At 45.1% G+C, this 18,155-nt stretch overlaps 2 protein-coding genes across 2 annotated transcripts in view; both read right to left on the bottom strand.

Moving 5' to 3' along the window:
- The window catches only part of LOC116644850 (histone H2B type 1-A-like), a 383,608-nt gene that overhangs the window by 331,612 nt on the left and 33,841 nt on the right, over positions 1-18,155 (bottom strand). The gene's annotated exons all lie outside the window — the stretch shown is intronic.
- SLC17A4 (solute carrier family 17 member 4) lies at positions 1,806-17,899 on the bottom strand. Its single transcript, XM_032424740.1, has 11 exons — positions 17,812-17,899; positions 10,101-10,306; positions 9,258-9,491; positions 9,080-9,167; positions 8,831-8,917; positions 6,648-6,766; positions 6,362-6,523; positions 4,095-4,227; positions 3,864-4,011; positions 2,932-3,022; positions 1,806-2,009 (listed from the first exon to the last, which is right to left on the bottom strand). Exons 1-11 carry the CDS (start codon positions 17,897-17,899, stop codon positions 1,806-1,808), a joined length of 1,560 nt encoding a protein of 519 aa, XP_032280631.1.

The following is an 18,155-nucleotide window of genomic DNA, read 5'->3' as shown; positions in this document are numbered from 1 at the left end:
CGAGCAAGGGCGTCCAGACCAGCTGAGGCCACAGGAACAGATGTTCGAGGGCAGAGGAGGGACCCTGGACAACGTCTGTTCCCTAAGGTGCGAGGGATCTGCATGGATCCACAGATCAGATGCGGGGAGAGGTCACGACGGCTAGAAAGAAGGTGATTGGGAAAAGTGGCGTCTGGGGGACCCCTGAGCACTACATGCCTGAAAGAGGCGGCTCTGATTACAGCATGAGCATCCACAGAAAGCAAGTTATCTGGAAGAGCCCAGGTTTCCTACCCCACTGTCACTAGTCACAAGCATGAGCATTTCTATGCGTATAGTGGATTCAGTCCTCATCGTTCTTTCCTTCTTGGTGTTTTTCTCCTGGGCATCTTGCTTAGGCCGAGCCTCAGAATGGCCCTGTGTCCGTCCTTCCTTGATGTGAGGGCAGCTTGACTTGCTCTGACCCCCTGGCCTAGGACTTTGGATTGTGTACACTCTGGCTTCCATTGTTTGAGGCTTTCTTTGGAAGATAGCTCTCGGGGTTCATCATCTGGTTGTTTGGACACAATTCCTCTTGTGATCCTCTGTTCTCACTCCCATGGTTCTGGCTTCCTTTTTTGCTTTGGTGAGAAATTGTCCTGTGTCCCCTGAAGCTTTTACCAGGATAACTAAAAGAAAAGGGTTTCTGTCCTCAGCACTTCTAACAACAAATGTGTGGGTTTTCCACACCAGGCAGTGCTCTCATTCTCTGGCGGCACCCACTGGGTGTCCTATAATATAAGTCAATTCTGACACTAATACCTGGAATTAGTGCAGACCCCACAGGTTAAGGGCTTCGTCCCACAAGGCGGCCCCCACCCAGACACCAATCAAAGTAGTGGGTACCTGAGGTACCCACATTTCTGTTTGACTTAGCTACAAAGTTGTGGGTTCCCATGACCCCCCCATATTTGATAATTTGCTAGAATGATTCACAGAACTCAGGAAAACAGTTTGCTAACTATTACTACTGCTTTATTATAAAGGATATAACTTAGGAACAGCCAAAAGGAAAAGATGCCCAGGGCAAGGAATGTGGGAAGGGACGCAGAACTTCCCTGCCCTCTCTGGGTCACCACTGTCCCAGGACCTCCCTATGCTCCCCAAGCCAGAAGCTCTTGGAACTTCGTCATTTCAAGTTTTTATAGAGGCTTTATTGCATAGATATGATTGAGTAAATGGCAACTGATGAATAACTCAATCTCCAGCCCCTCTCCTCTTCCTGGAGGTGGGATGGTAGAGCTGGAATTCCAACCTTCTACTCATGCCTTGGTCTTTCTGGAGACCAGCCCCCATCCTGAAGCTATGGGTAGCTTCAGTGATCCCCAGAAGCCATGGGTGGCCCCCAGCCACCAGTCATCTCAATAGAATACCCAAGGCACTCTCATCACTCCACAAATTCCAAGGTCTTAGAAGCTCTTGTGTCGGGAACCAGGGATTGAGTCCAAATATTATGACGAAAGGTGCTCCTATCATCTCTACCACTCAAGAAATCTGAGATTTCACTAATCTGAAATTCTGGAGCTTTGTTCCAGAAAGTGGGGGCAGAGACCAAATACGTATTTCTTATTAAGTCACAATAATAGTGGGCAGAGTGGACAACACTTGGAAATTCAGACACACCTATGCTTTCCAGAGCTCACAGTTAAATAACTGGCCTTCCCCAACCCACACCCACCACTGTAACCTCGGCAGGCAGAACCTTCAGTATTCCACAGCCAAGCTCTCTGAGAAGATACTGGAAACAAAGTCAATGCAAATTAAATGGCTAAGCAGTCAAGCAGGTACTAAGAGGGAACGTCCATGAGGGCAAACGATGAATGGCTAAACGTTGGGATCTGAGGCACCCAGTTTGCGCAGAGCTGAGTAACTGTCTGCTCTGTAGCCCAGTCCTGGACCTTTGCTTGGCTGAAGATGAGGTAGAAGACCAGGCCTGACATGTTAATAGAAACTGAAATCAAGAAGACATTTCTCCAGCCAAACTCAGAATCCTGGAAGCAAGAAATTACAAAGTGTTAATGGTCTCTTGGCTCTTGCCCCCCCTATTCAGAAAGGTCTGGAGCATGTCCAGCTCCCCAGCCCCTGCTCCGGCCTCTGTGGCCTTCCTGGTTGTTCCTGGAATACGCAGGTCATTTCCTGGGCCCTGGCCTTTCCCTCTGCCGGAATAGTCCTCCTCCCAATAGCCATTTGTCTCCCTCCCTTGTTTGCATCCAGTCCTTACTTAAATGTTACCTTTCCAGTGAGTCCTTCCAAGACCACCCTATTTAAAATTGAAATCCCACCCCCTCCTATGTGCCCTGTCCTCCTCTCCTGCTTTATTCTTCTCTTCTTTGCCACCATTCAGTATACTCTATATTTTACTGCTTTCACTAGTTTTCCATCAGTTTCTTTCCTACAATATAAGCTTCACCAGGCAGGGACTTTTGTTTGTTTTATCCACTTAAACTGCGTGGCACATGCTAAAGTGGAATTAACGAATGGATGAATGAAGGGATGACAAGGGAAACATTCAGTTTGAGAATTTCCCTATTAAAAGCCATTTCCTGACAATATTAGCGACTGGAAGGGAAACCCCTCAATCACGGGCAAACCAGAATGGTTGGCCCCTCTATACTTTGCAAGAAATGCCATGAATATTGCTATAAATTTTGATGATTAGCATGAAAAACTTCTAAAAACTCTTGAAGTATAAACTCATAAAACTGAGCGCTCATTATCACTCCACACCCAAAACCTGTGGTAATTGCCCTGCATGAGCTGAGCCTGGGGGGAAGTCGGGAGGGGGTTCAGGACTCTTGAGCTTTAAGTTGAGCCCCATTGGGGAGGGAACAAAAATATCTTCAGTCTGACTTCTCCTGAGTAACCTCCATAGGTTTCTCTCATGAATATTTTCATCAGAGCATTCGACCTCACCTGACTGATTACGAATCTGGCAATAGTGGAAGAAATGGCTCCTGATAAGTGGCCAAAGACTTGTGATAGTCCCCTGAGAAAGCTGGTGTACCTGAGACAGAAAAGAATATTCCAGTATAAGCAAACCATGCACCTCAGCTTACTTGTTGTAACTCTGTGCTTGTCTCTGGGGATGCCCAGTCGACCCTTGGTCAAGCCTGAATGAAATGTGCTGACTAGTGATTAGTATAATCCCGCCTGAGGGTCTGAGACTCCCGAGGGTCACCTGTACTGACTTGTCAACATTGTTTATACAAAATGTACACATGGATGGTTTGCATCTAGTTTGTACGTTCTCTTAGTTTCTGCTATGGAACCTGATCTTGCAGCCTTGTTTTTGGGTAAAAAAGACCCCTCAGTGGATGAATCGTTGGCTCCCCTGAGACCAGGGCATCTCCCGTGGGTCATGGCGGTTGGTTATCTGAAGATAGAGCATGTTCTACTGACCGTGAAAGGACCCTGGGAGCTGCATTTGGAAGTCCCAGTCCTCTTTGATTCTACCTCTGTCAGAGGTCAGTGTTTCTCTTGCTCTCCTGTTAGTCAAGCTTTACCTTTATTAAAGCCTGAAGTGAAGCGGCACCGTAGGGTCCTTCACCGATCCAACCCCATGGACTGCTGCACTCCCCGACAGAGATACGGGTGTGAGTCACCTCCTGTCCCCAGCTGAGCTGTGAGTGTGGCCACCGCCTTCCCGTTTTCACCTGGAAAACTGAGTGCACGGTGGTGGACGAGCTTTGGGTCCCTTCCAGGAATTATGTGGATGTAGGGCTGCTGCTGACATGTCCTGTGACCTGCAGCACGGATCACCCACATGGAACTGGGGCATCCGAGTGAGTTTAAGGCTGCGGGACCTAAGCTGAGCTTCTGTGTGGATGTGGCAAAGGGGTCCCCACCGAGGAGCAATATCCAAGAAGTTAATAAGGGCTCCTGTTTGGCAGAAGGTGGTGGCGGCGTAACAGAGTGCCAACAAGCCCACACTGGTGCTGACGCTGGATCTGACCCAGTACAGGGACACGAGGACCACAGATGGGACAAGAACCCCTGCAGCGGGAGGACAAACACGGAGTGAATCAAAACCACCCAGAGCTTCCCGCATCCATCCCAGGATCTACCTCAGTCCTTACCAATGGCGGTAGAGAGTTTCCTGATGGTAACGAGTCTGAAGATTTTTCTGGAGTGAAGAAAATCCGCCAGTAGACCGCTAAGGATAGTGCTGATAAAGCCAACACCTAACAGCAGGGCTGACAGGATTCCACTCTGAGGACCAGAGATAAGTAAGGTGCAAGCCTCACTTCCCACACTGTGACACACACTGACCCTTGGGTGGCTTTCTACTTGTATAGCTTCTCTCTATATACATATCTCCTTGAATACAAATTTCAGGTTACTGGAATGAGCCAACACAATTTTGGTGCCTGAGAGAAAATATGCATATAGTTCAATTTGGAAAAAAAAAAAAAAAAAGACCAATGCTCTCTTCATATGTAAAGGTCACCTGGAAATAGATTTCTTAAAAAGAACAAAACCCAGTAGAAAAATAGACAAAAAACAGGAACAACTTACAGAAAAAGGAAAATAAGGGACTCCTAAACGTATTAAAAGTTGTCCAACCTCATAGTGAAAAGAACTACTTTTTCATCGATCAACAGTTTTTTGACCTGATCTACAGGGATGCTGTGGGAAACTGGGTACTTGCAAATATTATCAGTGCCCGATGGAGAGCAATTTGACAATAGATATAAAAGTTTGCACTGCATCTACCCTGAACTCAGACATGCAGAAACAATTGCTCAGATGTGTGGCAGATGAGCAAGGTTTTTTGCTCAGAGATTGGAAACAACCCAAATGTCTCGCAGTTAAGTTTCCTGTGTACTGATCTGAAAAGATCACAGTGGCGTAATATAAAAAGAATAGCAGCGTACACGGCACGTAATGTTTTGTGTAAAAAAAAAAAGTGACAAAATAAGAAGATATGTTCATGTATGCTTGCATCCTCATAAAGAAGCAGTGGAAGAATATATAAGAAATGAATAAAAAAGAGTTATCTGTGGCTGGGAGTGGGCTGGGAGAACAGGACAGACTGGGGATGGGAAAGGGAGGAAGATTTTTCACTCCTATCTTTGGATATAGTTTTAAAAATGTTGAACCCCGGTTTGATCAGCTCAGTCTCCGTATTACAGTGTTATTAAAGAAAATGCAAGGAAAGAAATGTTGTGTATAATCCCCCAAATGGAAAGGCTTTAACGGTCACCATGTCCCAACTGTTCATATTATGGATGAGTAAACCGAAGCCACCAAGGTTTTGTGACTTAGGGAGAAGCCACCCTGAGACCAACGGGAGTCGGGGCCTCTTGACTCTTCCCAAGCTGAGAAAGCCTGGTCTCAACCGTCTGGTCTCCACTGGTCTCTCCAGTCCTTCCGCCATCCTCCTTGCCCTCAGCCTTGGCCTCTGAGATGGGGAGCCCCCTTGGCCTCACAGCAGAGACAAACCGTTCCCAACAGCTGGCCTCAGGGATGTCTGTTGGGACCTCCTGTCGCCTGATGGCCTCACCTGAGATTCTGGCTTCGCTGCCACTTCTGGCCTCCTCCTTTGTGGAGACCCATGGCCACTCAGCCCTTGGGCTTTCTGATCTCAGTACCTCCAGCCTGTTGCAATGCGTGCGCCCTGGACTCTGACCTCTGCTCTGAAGGTCAGTTCGCTGTTGGCCAGTTAGCAGGGGAGCCCAGTCAACATGAGAGCACTGCTGTTTTCGTCCAAACACAAGAATGTAGCAGTCACTCAGTAACCTTGTGAACTGCCGCTAATAGGCTCTGAAATCTGATACACTCTTTGCCACTTCTAAGACCTCCATCTTGTAGGAATTTAAAGGCTCCTATCCACCCATCAGGGTACCTGTTCATTCTGTGAAAACTCAGCTGTACACACAGGTGCACTTTGGATGCATCATACTTGAATAACACATTTTTTAGAAGACCATTCTCTGCAAGTTTTGGGTAGGAGTCCTATTTGGGACATGTTTTCAGCAGATGTTGTTTATGGTCCCTGCCAAGCCTTCTGGAAGGCAGAATTTGTTTTGTTAACACTGTATCGTTAATGCTGCCAGCAGAATATCTTGTTTGCAAACGCTGATTGGATTGAACATAAAAGTTTTGCATCGGTCCCTTAGAAAACAGGACATTCTGTGAATGCCACGCTTCCCTAGAACCATCCTAGTCTTCCCCAGTAAGCAGTAGGTTGCGGTGAGATGATTCAGAATTCACGCAACCAGGATGCATTTCCTACACGAAGGTCCTGGGCCTAATCCCCTGATTTTGTGGCCGTAAGTGAGACAGAGGATTATATAATGAGACATTCAGACAGAAGAACAGAATGGGCTTTCTCTATACTTACATCTCTGAGGTTAGCTTGAAGTACAGAGCTGATGTATGTTGGTATGTACACCATCAAAATATTAAAAGTCCAGAATCCGGTGAAATAAAAGACTAAAATGCCCCAAAGTGGTAGGGATTTGATCATAGCCTTAATAGGAAGGGACCAGCCTGGTGAACAGTCCTGGAAGAAAGCAGATATCAACACCCCTCCATCAGAAGACAAGAGCTTTGCTCTAATGCCCTCTTCCGCCCCCGAGACACTCGGACGGACACAGGGAACCGGCAGAGAAGTTCATCAAACACACCTGTTGAGCCAGTGAACACACGATATATTCCTTCTCACCGGTGCTGATAAACGGGTGATTTGTGGGGTCATCATAAGCAAGAGGAAACCAGAGAAAAGAACAGGCACAGCCAATTCCACCTAGAAAGAAGATCGCATTAGCCCTGGATGGGAGTTCTTTCGGTTTGACTCTGCACTGACATGACTCCTGGGGTTGACAGAATGCCCCCAATATTCGGCTCCTATCTGTATGTATGCTGTGGCCCCATCACTGCTGGAGGGAGCTTCCCCACCACCTGTCTGTACATGATGACAGTGTGGAACAACCCAGCGTTACCAGTGTTGAGTGGAAATAAAATTCATCTTAAAATTTTCTTTTTTAGAATCTTAAGAAAATCTCTTTTTTTTTGAAGCAGAGTGTAGATTTTATTTTTTTAATGAAAATACTATTTAATCTATAGATTTTATATAAACATCACCAATTTTCCCAATACTTTTTTTATTATGTTCAATTAGCCAACATACAGTACATCATTAGCTTTTTTTTTTTTTTTAATTTATTTATTTGAGAGAGAGAGAGAGAGTGAGAGAGAGCGCAAGAGGGGGTAGGGTTAGAGGGAGAAGCAGACTCCCCGCCAAGCAGGGAGCCCAATGTGGGACTCGATCCCGGGACTCCGGGATCATGACCCGAGCCGAAGGCAGTCGCTTAACCAACTGAGCCACCCAGGCGCCCCCATCATTAGCTTTTGATGTAGTGTTCAACAATTCATCAGTTGCGTGTAACACCCAGTGCTCCTCACCACACTTGCCCTAATCGTAATAGCTCTTTTTACTTGCTAGCTTCTCCTTTACACATTGCTTCACAAATAGAGAGTGAAGAGCTACCGTAGAGTACAGAACTACCTTACACCAGGCATTTTGTGAGATTTTGAGAGTATAAGAATACAAAGATACAATTTTGCCATCAAGGAACTTAAAATCAAGTAGGGAAGAATAGATACGAAAATTACCACTGGAGTAGATAGAGGGTGGAGGATGTCAACAGGTATTTTACTGACTTCCTTCCCTGCAGATATACATTTGTAGCTTCCCTTTCTGAAAACCATGAGCAGAATAAGCCTCTCATGTTGCTTGAATAATTTTTGTAACCTGCCCTTTGAAGTTTCCATGACAAAGCCTTTGCAGGTCACCATGCTGAAGTAATCCATCTTCACACATTTTTTTTTCTAGTGAATATATTGACCTGATGTTACAGGAACCCTTGATATAAGAGTATTATCCTCTGATGGAAGCACCAGTGGTGCTCAGTGGTCTTACTGGAATCACACAGGTTGCAGATGGGACTTCAGAGAATGTTTTAAAACTCAAACACAAACATTAGCTGAAAGCAGCTGGGCAGACCCCCACCAGGGCTGGGTAAAGGCAAAATTGTGAAGTAGTAGAATGCTGCCTCTGGAATACTCCGAGCATCTTTGGGACCTTCTGCAGCATCTCTTAATGCATTACGTCCACTCTGGAGCTTCACATGGCCTGCACTGTCTTGCAGGTTCTACTGGTTGATTCTCTGTGCCAATCACCATTTTGTGATTAGGTCACAGTCTTACAATATTCTGGTTGTAATAATAGGAGAATTTTAAAAAATGAATTAAATAAATAAGCATAACTAAAAATATCATCCCACCAAGATACCATTTTCAACATCTTATGAAAGAAATCCCTCTGGGTTTCGTTGTGTGTTCGGTTTAGAAGCAGGACGGAACATTATGATGCTTTTAAAGTCATTAGGTCATTCTAGCTACGCATCCAGGCTCCTGAGATGTAAATGTCATTTTGCAAGATTCACAACATGATTAGCTCTGAACATTATCAACTTTAGTTATATAAATAGTCACATCTATTAGGATTTGGTTAACCATAGATGACTTGCATCACGAAAAGCATGCCCAGCATTCTCTGTCACAAAACAAAATCCTGAGGGCGCCTGAGTGGCTCAGTTAGTTGAGCGTCTGCCTTCGGCTCAGGTCACGATCCCAGGGTCCTGGGATCAAGTTCCACATCGGGCTCCCCGTTTGGCAGGGAGTCTGCTTCTCCCTCTGCCCCTGCACCCTGCTTGTGCTCTCTCTCTCAAATAAAATAAAATAAAATAAAATAAAATAAAAAAACAAAAAAAACCCAAATCCTGAGATTTGAGAAGCCCAAACTCACCAAAGATATAGAAGATAGAAGGCCACCCTTTGGTCTGGCAGAGGAAACCCCCGACGAGCAAAGTAATGAAGGAGCCCATCAATTCCCCTAAACAGAAGATGTGAGGATATTTTGGGTGAGAGAGTCACGGCCGTGCTTTCAAGCAGGGAGACAGGGTAGTTGGAATATAAGGTTTTGCTTGTGTTGATAGACCATTGCAGAGTACTCTTGGACAGTGCATACAAGTTGACAATTTAGGGCATCAATTACCTGATAAAGCAATGTTGACGAGTTGACTCTTTTCTAGTGGGGGAGCCCATTTGACCCAAACTGAAAACTGGCTTGTTAATACCATAACCTGGAAAAAAAAAAAAAAAAGTTCCATTCTTGGCTATCTGAGGTCGTTTTGTAACCAATATCTCACTTATATTTAAAAGCATCTCGGTACCTGGGCTATGCCTTGAACAATCAGCAGGACAATGAGCGAGAGCACTCCTGCATCCGCGGCCAATGGAATAAAGAGGGCCAAGACTGAGGAAAGAAGCAGGCTAACACCCACTAAGTACTTGGCTCCAAATAGTCCAGCTACGTAGCCAGTAGGGATTGGAGCCAAGAATGAGCCATAGTTGGTGGAGCTGAGAATGATCCCCTGGATTTCAGGGCTCCAGTCATACAGAGGAGCCTAGGGGACAAAGAGAATCTCACTCTTCATCTTTGGCCAGAGAGTTGACGGTGTTTATCATGTGAACTTGAGAGGCAAACAAAACAAAACAAAACAAAACAAAAAACTGGCAGTTCTCTCTCCTTCTACTTCTCTCCAGTTCCTCCAGTCTACAAATTTCATTAAAAAAAAAACAAAACCAAAAACCCAAACATATGCCCAACGTACTCTTTCCTTTTACACAGTTTCCTGGTTACACAATTAACTGACCCATTAAGATGTAAGAGATCCCGTAAAGAAAGAAAGGTTATAAAGAAGAAAGCATTATAGGCAAGGTAACTTTAAAAATATGTGAAGGAAGAAAGTAAAAGTAAACATCTGTGAAACTTAGGTTGTGATTTTCATCCTCGTAGGGGAAGAATGTATGTCCACTAAAGACTGAAGTGGTTTTCTGCATTCTAACTTAGCCCCTGCTTACACTCCTAAACGCTAACAGAGGTATAATCTCCTTAGCTCCACGTTATGTTCTCGTGTAGTATAGGTCATTGAACGTAGTAGATGCTTAATAAATAACCCTTTAGGTCAAACCATCCTAGTCAGAGAAAGGGTCTGGAGTCTCATGAAACTTACCACTGCCTTAAGCTGCCGTAGAGTTCCATTCCAGCCGTCCCGGGAGTGGGCGGAAGGCCCTTCTGTGGAGGCGTTGAGTGGGCCAGGCCAGGCTGTGCTATTCACCATGGCTGGTATGGCGATGCTCAGGCTCATCTTTTGGGAGTTAAGTGAAAAATTGCAGAGATGCATGATGAGGGCCAGCCCATGTCGGACTGAGCAAAAGCCTGAGATGAAGGGGCACAGAAAGTCTTATAATCAGGGTGCTTTTCTCCCAACTTTCCTAAGTCTGGAAGAGGGAGAAGACTGCAGTCTGTGGAGGAGAAATAGAAAAAGAGAGCAGACATTGCTCTGCAGGTGGCTGGTGGACACCTGTCCCCCCGGGAGGTGAGGGGTCAGTAACTTTCTCAGAATCATTACTTGAGCAGAGACTTGAAGAAGGTGTGGAACTGGCCAGAGCGAGTGTTAGGAAGGTTTTCGAGGCAGGGCTCTGGGATGAGCTCATGAGAGTGGGACGGGAAACAAGTGAAATTGGACAGAGAACAGGCTGGAGGCAGTGGTTGAGGGGATACGGATAGTAAGAGAGAGGAATTGTTGGAAATGACTCCCAAGGACCCCACCCTATTACCAGAGAATGAGGCAGATTAGCAGGTCAGGGGCTGCGAGAAGATGAGGCACCAAAGGTAGGCTAGGTTGGACTACAGAAGCGTTTCAGCTTCATCTTGGTACTGTAATCTGGGCTCGCACGAAATTTGCCAGTGATCCATGAGGGGTCTGGGGTCATCCCTGGGCTTGAGTCCAGGTATGTTAGTTTGGCAACAGCTAGAAGGATTGATCGACTGTCCCTCTAGAGAAATTCCAGAAGTGTAATATATGATCCCATCCTCAAGGCATGTGGGTGTCCCGTTTCCTGCCTCGTGTTGGGGGAGCAAACGCAGTTGAAGTGGTCACGGCTGTCTCCTGGTGTGGTGGCACGCCTGTCGAGTTCCAGGAGTAGAGACACAGACCCCCACCTTTGGTTTAACTCGGGGGGTGGGGGCGGGGCGTTCAGTTGAGATTGTCCCCTACCCCATGCACACGAATTTACGTTGGAGTTTTGATCAGCATCGTATAGATGTGCCAGATGGCATTGTGAGGGATTGCCCCATGGAGAGCATTGTCTTCTCCTAGCCAAGAACAGGGGTGGCTCCCTGTGGATTCACGTCTTCTTCTCTGGCCCGAGTTGCAATCTTACAGTTAGTTCTCTTCAGTTAAGTCCCTCACAAGTTTTGTGTCTTTTTTTTTTTTTTATTTTTTTTTTTTGATTATTCATTTGAGACACAGAGATACAGAGAGAGAGAGAGCAGAGAGCATGAGCAGGGGGAGAGGCAGAGGGAGAGGGAGAAACAAGCTTCCCGCTGAGCAGGGAGCCCGATGCGGGGCCCGATCCCAGGACCCTGGGATCATGACCTGAGCCGAAGGCAGACGCTTAACCAACTGAGCCACCCAGGCGGCCCCCACACAAGTTTCTAAAGAGACTTTTTATTGTTTCTATAACTGAGTCCTCTCCCTATTATTTTCATATTTCCTTTCTCTGGGTTTAGAGCAGAAAACCAAACCCACACATGTGTTAAGTATTAATAGTGGAAAACAGTGCATGGCTACTTTTGTCATTTGTAACATTTCATCCTCTTGGGTAATTTATTCCCTGGCAGTTTGTAAACAGTGTTAAATAGGAGTGGTGAGGGCATATTTGAATTTCCTGAGCATGTTTCTCACATCACACCGCTAAGTGTGCTGCTGGGACTTGTACTTGTTGGTGAGACCTGCACTTTTATTGTACGAAGCTATCCTATTCCTGTTTCTTCTTGTTTTGATGTGAATGCCGGAATTTTATGAAACATATTTGAATCATAGAGTCAGACAGCTGGATCTGCTCTGTTTACAGCTGTGTGTTCTTGGGCATATTACTGAGCTATCTGCAGCCTCAATATTCTACCTGTAAAATGGGGTTAATAATAGAGCCTACCTCAGGTGCTGTGGTGAGAATTGAGTAGGTTTATGTAAGTTCATTATAATTATTATTAATAATATCTGACTGTGCTTACATTCTTGACATGATCTCTTCTTAATAGGCTGTTGTAATGAAAACACATGATTTATTTGGTAATATTTTGGCTAGAATTTTACATTGGCATATATAATTGAATTCGGGTGAATATTATTGCGAATATGTGTGTATGTGTAATTTTTGACATGCTAGCCTTGTAAGGAAAGAAAGGTTTTAGGCTTTCCATCTCAATCTATAACCTGAAGTATTTTAGGTATATAGTCATTTTCTTTTTTCTTTTTTTAAGATTTATTTATTTACTTCAGAGAGAGAGAGCAGGAGGGGAAGAGGGAGACCAAGAATCTCCAGCAGACTCCCTGCTGAGCGGAGCCCGACGCAGGGCTCGATCTCATGACCCTGAGATCATGCCCTGAGCTGAAACCAAGAGTTGGAGGCTTAACCGACTGAACCACTCAGGCACCCCTCATTTTTTTTCTTAATACGCTTTTTTATGTTAGAACAGTTTTAGACTTACAGAATTATTGAGTTCCTTTTTTTTTTTTTTTTAGATTTTATTTATTTATTTGAGAGACAGACACAGAGATAGCAAGAAAGAGCACAAGTGGAGAGGGAGATGGAGAAGCAGGCTCCCCACTGAGCAGGGAGCCCGATGCGGGGTTCGATCCCAGGACCCTGGGATCGTGACCTGAGCCGAAGGCAGACGCTCAACCAACTGAGCCACCCAGGTGCCCCTGAAGTATTGGAATTCCTGTGTACCTCACACCTACTTTCCCATTATGAGCATCTTCTGTTACTATGGTACATTTGTCACAGTTGATAAACCTCCTGCAATGTATGATTATTAGCTAAAGTCCACACTGTGTTCAGACTTCTTAGTTTTTACCTGATGTCTCTTTTCTGTTCCAGAATCCCATTCAGGAGAGCATAGTTACCTTTAATTGTTATGTCTCCTTGCGATGTTTATGGCTATGACAGTTTCTCAGACTTTCTCTGTTTCTGATGACCTTGATGATTTTGAAGAGTACCAGTCAGACATTTTGTAGAGTGTCCCTCAACAACCGGTTTGAAGAAGTATTTGTCAGGTTTCTCTGCTGTGAAGCTGCTCTTGTTCAGGCCCTTTCCATGCTGGGCTCTGCAAGAAGTCACACGCACAGTTCACACATAAGGAGTGAGGAACTATGCCCCACCTCCTTCAGGCACTGGATACAGAGGCATTTTCTGCTCCAGAGAATCTCACTGAGTTTTTCTAGTGAAACCACCAAGACATAATTTGTTTGTTTTAAAAGGGTTAACTTTCTGACACCTCTCATCACTTCTTGCATGTTTTTTTGACGTGTGCAATTTTTCTTAATTCAAATTTATAAACGTTATTTCCATAGAAATTATGGATATTATCTGCTTCCCCGTGATTAACACCTTACGCATTTGAAATGCTTCTGTCTCCTTTGTCCCCATGATTACGTGTGCCTAATCTCTCTGTCTGATCAACCTGAGTCAGGAATTATTTTATTGCTGTGAAGGGCATCTGCTGTCCAAGACAGCTCTTGTATATATTTTTCATTGCGATTTCCTTGATGATTTGAGTTTACTTTTTTTCTACATTGAGGTTGTCTCTTTTGTTTTTCCACATACTTTCCTTGAAGGTATAGACTCAGTGAACTGGATGCTTGATTAAATTGCTTTCATTTATTCTTATGCAGTCTCTATTTTCTTCCCTTCTTCATACCCATCATCTTTTGAGCCGCTTGTCTTGGTCTCCCTCTGCATCTTCCATGACTTTTCTAAGCCTTGGCTCTATCTCACTGATTCAATTTCCTATAGTGATCATTTCTTTCCTTCCTACTGTTTATTCGGAAGTCATATATTTAGTTTCCTTTGTCCTCTACTTTGGACTCTTGCACATTTTCCTGTTGATTTACTTCCTATACTCTGAGCTTCTTACTATTCTTGAGATCTTAAATCGGAAATGAAAATATTCTTCAGTTTCCCCAGATAAAATAAGCGCAGCCATGTAATATGATGGTTAGCAATCAGACTGCTCTGGTGTGAATCCAGATGACACCTCTTTGTGCTTCGATGACTTAAATGAGTTCCTTTCTGCTTGAATTCTGGCTCCTTCAATGGAGAGGATGCTAGGAGGAGTACCTTCCTTGAAGGAATGTTGTGAGGATTCAGTGAATTAATCCACATAAAGTGCTTAGAACAGTGCCTGGCACCAAACATGCATTTAATATGCCATGATCACTCTTTGATCTAATACATTCCTTTTCTTTTTCTTTTCTTTGTGCTAGCGTATTTACACATCCCTCATGCCCCAGTCTTGGACCATAAAGATCAGTCATCTGTGATTTAGTTCCCATGTGTTGAAACCCTTGCCATGTATGGAAATGGGCCACCTTTGCTGGCCTGAGGCCTGCCACCATGTGGTGGTGACAGTGTGTGCATGAGGGGGTAGGTGGCAGCTGGTGGGAGGCAGGAGGAGGCCTTGGAATTCTTTTGCCAGTTCAAGGGAAGTAACTACTCTTCCATTTGAATTTTGCAATGACCTGGTCAATCTTGAGGACAAGTCTCCAAAAATTCCAAGTTAATTTCTGTCATCACGCATGTACTGCTTCGGTCTGTTGCACTGGCCCAAGATACTAAGCTGCAGATCTTCAGAAAGATGGGTAAGCTGTGGACGGGGAAACGGCAGGATGTGGGCCATGTGAGCTTCACCCGCCATATCCCAGACTCCCCTTGCTTGTGGTGGCCTCACCTTGCTGGTGGTTGCTGGCCTCTAGACACTGCCATTCGGAGCTAGGGAGCGTGAGCCAAGGCTTCACAGTAACGGGTGTCCTCCCTCTCTTCCTATATCACTGTACCATGCTCCAAGGAGGAGACTTTTGTCAGCTCTTGGCAGCCTCTCTCAACCTCATCCAGAATGTATTAAACCCATCAACGAGCCTTAGAATTCGTAGTGTGTGGTAGAACAATTCCCTAGTTTTAACCTGGATGGAGATACTTTCTCCAAGCAGTGCGCTTGCTTGTTTATTTCTGGGACTTTCAGAGAGGGATGTTATTGTAGCCTGGCCTCTGGGTGACATTCTTTCCATGGGCTGGGGTATATTCACCTCCACGTGGGCTTTGGATGGGGAGGAAGGAAGGAAGCTGTGCCTGATGCTGTTCGTGAATTCTCCATCCTTGCCCTTCCAAGTTCTCCACAGAGAGACAAATACCTGGAAGTGACAGCCCTCAATCTACCATTCAGACAGACAGGCTTCCAACCATGAGGGCATTCTGGCAAAGTTTGGAAGGCTGAATGTGGTGAAAAGCCATGATGCTGTGAGGTAGCTGGAAACCCATGGAGGAGGACCAGTGATGGTGGACATGGGATTTCTGCCTGTGACTTTTTTTTTTTTTAAGATTCTGTTTATTTGACAGCGAGAGACACAGCGAGAGAGGGAACACAAGCAGGGAGAGTGGGAGGGGGAGAAGCAGGCTTCCCGCGGACCAGGGAGCCCAATATCGGGCTTGATCCCAGGACCCCGGGATCATGACCTGAGCTGAAGGCAGATGCTTAACATCTGAGCCACCCAGGCGCCCCTCTGCCTGTGACTTTTGAGTGTCCCCTTGAAAATTGCCCACTCGGGGCTGCACGTGGTTATCAGAGTGACCCATCCAACCTTACTCCTGGATTTCCTGAAAGGGGCTAATCTGACTTCTGCTTCCCCAGGCTTCCAAAGTCTGTGGAATCTTCCAGTCCCTTATATAAAGCCTCTTTTTTCTTGAAATATCTAGAGTGCCTTCTGTTTTTCTGAGTGAGCCCAGACAGAATCTCACAGGCCTCTGGGAGATAAGGGGATAGGAAGGTCAATGTGGTGGTGTCTGTCCCCACTCTGCCCCATGAACCCTTAACTGAGCTTAATAGACAGAAACCACTGACCTCTGGCAGAACTTCAAGGTCCAGCTTTTCCCTGGGTCTCTAGGGGTACAGAAGCATAAGCAACCCTGTTATGTGGCCAGGTGACTGGATGTGACATGTAATGGGGGAGGGGCATTTCTCTGTGTCCCATGGAATAGCTGGATTTGGTTCTGTGAGTCTCTTAGAAGTGCAGTCAAGCCCCGCAAAGATATCAGTAGCCTTTGGGGACACGGGGACCTAGAGAAAGCCCCAGCAGTGCCCTGAGGGTGTGAGAAGAGGACCCAGGAGTGCCCAGAAAGTGTGGGCCAGAGAGAGAGAGAGAGATGAGTGGAAATTGATGCGGGCCACCAATGGATGAAGCAACCAGCAGGGTTTCTGCATAAGCACTGTGAGAAATACTCGGAGACTCAACAAAATACCCAGGTGGGACTATGAAGAGTAGCTGGGGCTCTACCTTATCAGGTGGGACAAGATTTGGCCAAAAAAGGATTATTATTAGCATGATGCCATTGTAATGACAGGTCAAATGGGTTACTAAGGGATTGGATAGAGCTGTAGCTCCTAGAGAGTCAGCAGGGGACTAAGCAGCATGGTGGGGTGGATGCCCTAGAAGACTGTAGAAGAAACCAGAAAGACCACATATGACTCCCACCACTGCCAAAAAGGGGGCTGAGGGGGGACACTGTGTGAGAGGTGATAATCATAGTTAAAGTTGATATAGTGTTTACTGTGTGCCAGGCATTGTTCTTAGTGGTTTACATATTATAACATTTAATTCTCATGGAGATGCTGTGAGGTAGGTACTATTATTATCATGTATTTATGAATAAGGAAACTGAGACGCACAAAGTTTAAGTAATTTCCCTAAGGTCACATAGCTCATAAATGGCAAAATCAGGACTGCAAACATGGAAAATTTTTATCTATAAGTTCTTTATATTACTGATTTTGAGAGAGAGTTGGGATAGGAGAATTTGGCCGATAGACTCTTAACTACTTAGATGTGGATGAGGTCTTCGAGATACAAGAATCAAGCTCTCCCATTTTCCAGATGAGGAAGCTGAGGCAATGGGATTCATTCCAGGTCAAACGGTTCTTAGTTAACTGTAGACTGAGTATTAGAATGCACATCTCCTATTTCTCCTTTGATGGGTAAGATTAGAAGAATCCTCTAGTCCTTGAGACATGCTCACTTCCGAGCAGACACACTGGCTGAAACGTTGAGGATTATAAAGCATGCCACCTTAGTTAGTGCTTTACTGTTCAAAGGTGTTATCTTATGAAAAGTCTATTTCCATAAGAGAATTAATGAATCACGTAATTATGAACCATTAAAAGTTTAGGGGAAAATAAGGTGTTCACCAGGTTTTCTTGGGACATATTATAGAAAAGCATCTGGTTGTGATATAGACAATGTAGAGGAGGAAAAATGACTTTTGTGACATGGTGGAAAGGAAAAGCCTGTTCTCTTTGAGGCAGGGCAGAGAGACCTAATTGGATGCTCCTGGACTTAAAATCGGAAAACCCAAGACCGGTTTCCATATTGTCTACCTGACATCTGCTCTGAATTTTTTCATTCATCTATAAATACATTGTGATACCTACCTGTCCTATATACCTTCAAGGTTTCTTGCAAGAAGTGAAATAATTCTCCATAAAAGAGGCTTTACAGCTATACAGAGCCCTTGGCAGTTGGTGGGAGCATCATGCTGTGTATCACCACAAGGGAAGTCGAGGTGACACAGATACCACTTCTATCCATAGCCAGTACCTGAGTTTACCTTTCCTGGAGGTTTGCGCGTGAGCCGTGTTTAAATTCCCATCATTGGAAATAGCTCCCACTCCCTTTGCTTCTGCTCTAGTAGACATTTTGGTTCTTTTCTCCCAGGGACTGGCGTTCACCTACTGAAATGAAAGAATGCAAAAGCAAATACAGGGCGACAAGTGTCATATATCACACATGACGCTGCCCCAGTTCTACAAATTAGGAGGAAATATTTGGTGGGAAAAATGCTAGGTTGGGGTTCAGGAGACCTGATTTGTGGCCCAGACTTTTCACTAGCCAATTGTGTGACCCTGGGAAGGTCATAGTCACCCTGGGTCTTAGTCTCTGCTTCTCTGAAAT

This window comes from Phoca vitulina, unplaced genomic scaffold (genome assembly GCF_004348235.1).
Source record: "Phoca vitulina isolate PV1807 unplaced genomic scaffold, GSC_HSeal_1.0 scaffold31, whole genome shotgun sequence".
In the NCBI taxonomy this organism is placed as follows: domain Eukaryota; kingdom Metazoa; phylum Chordata; class Mammalia; order Carnivora; family Phocidae; genus Phoca; species Phoca vitulina.
This window is presented reverse-complemented; position numbering and strand designations above follow the sequence as displayed.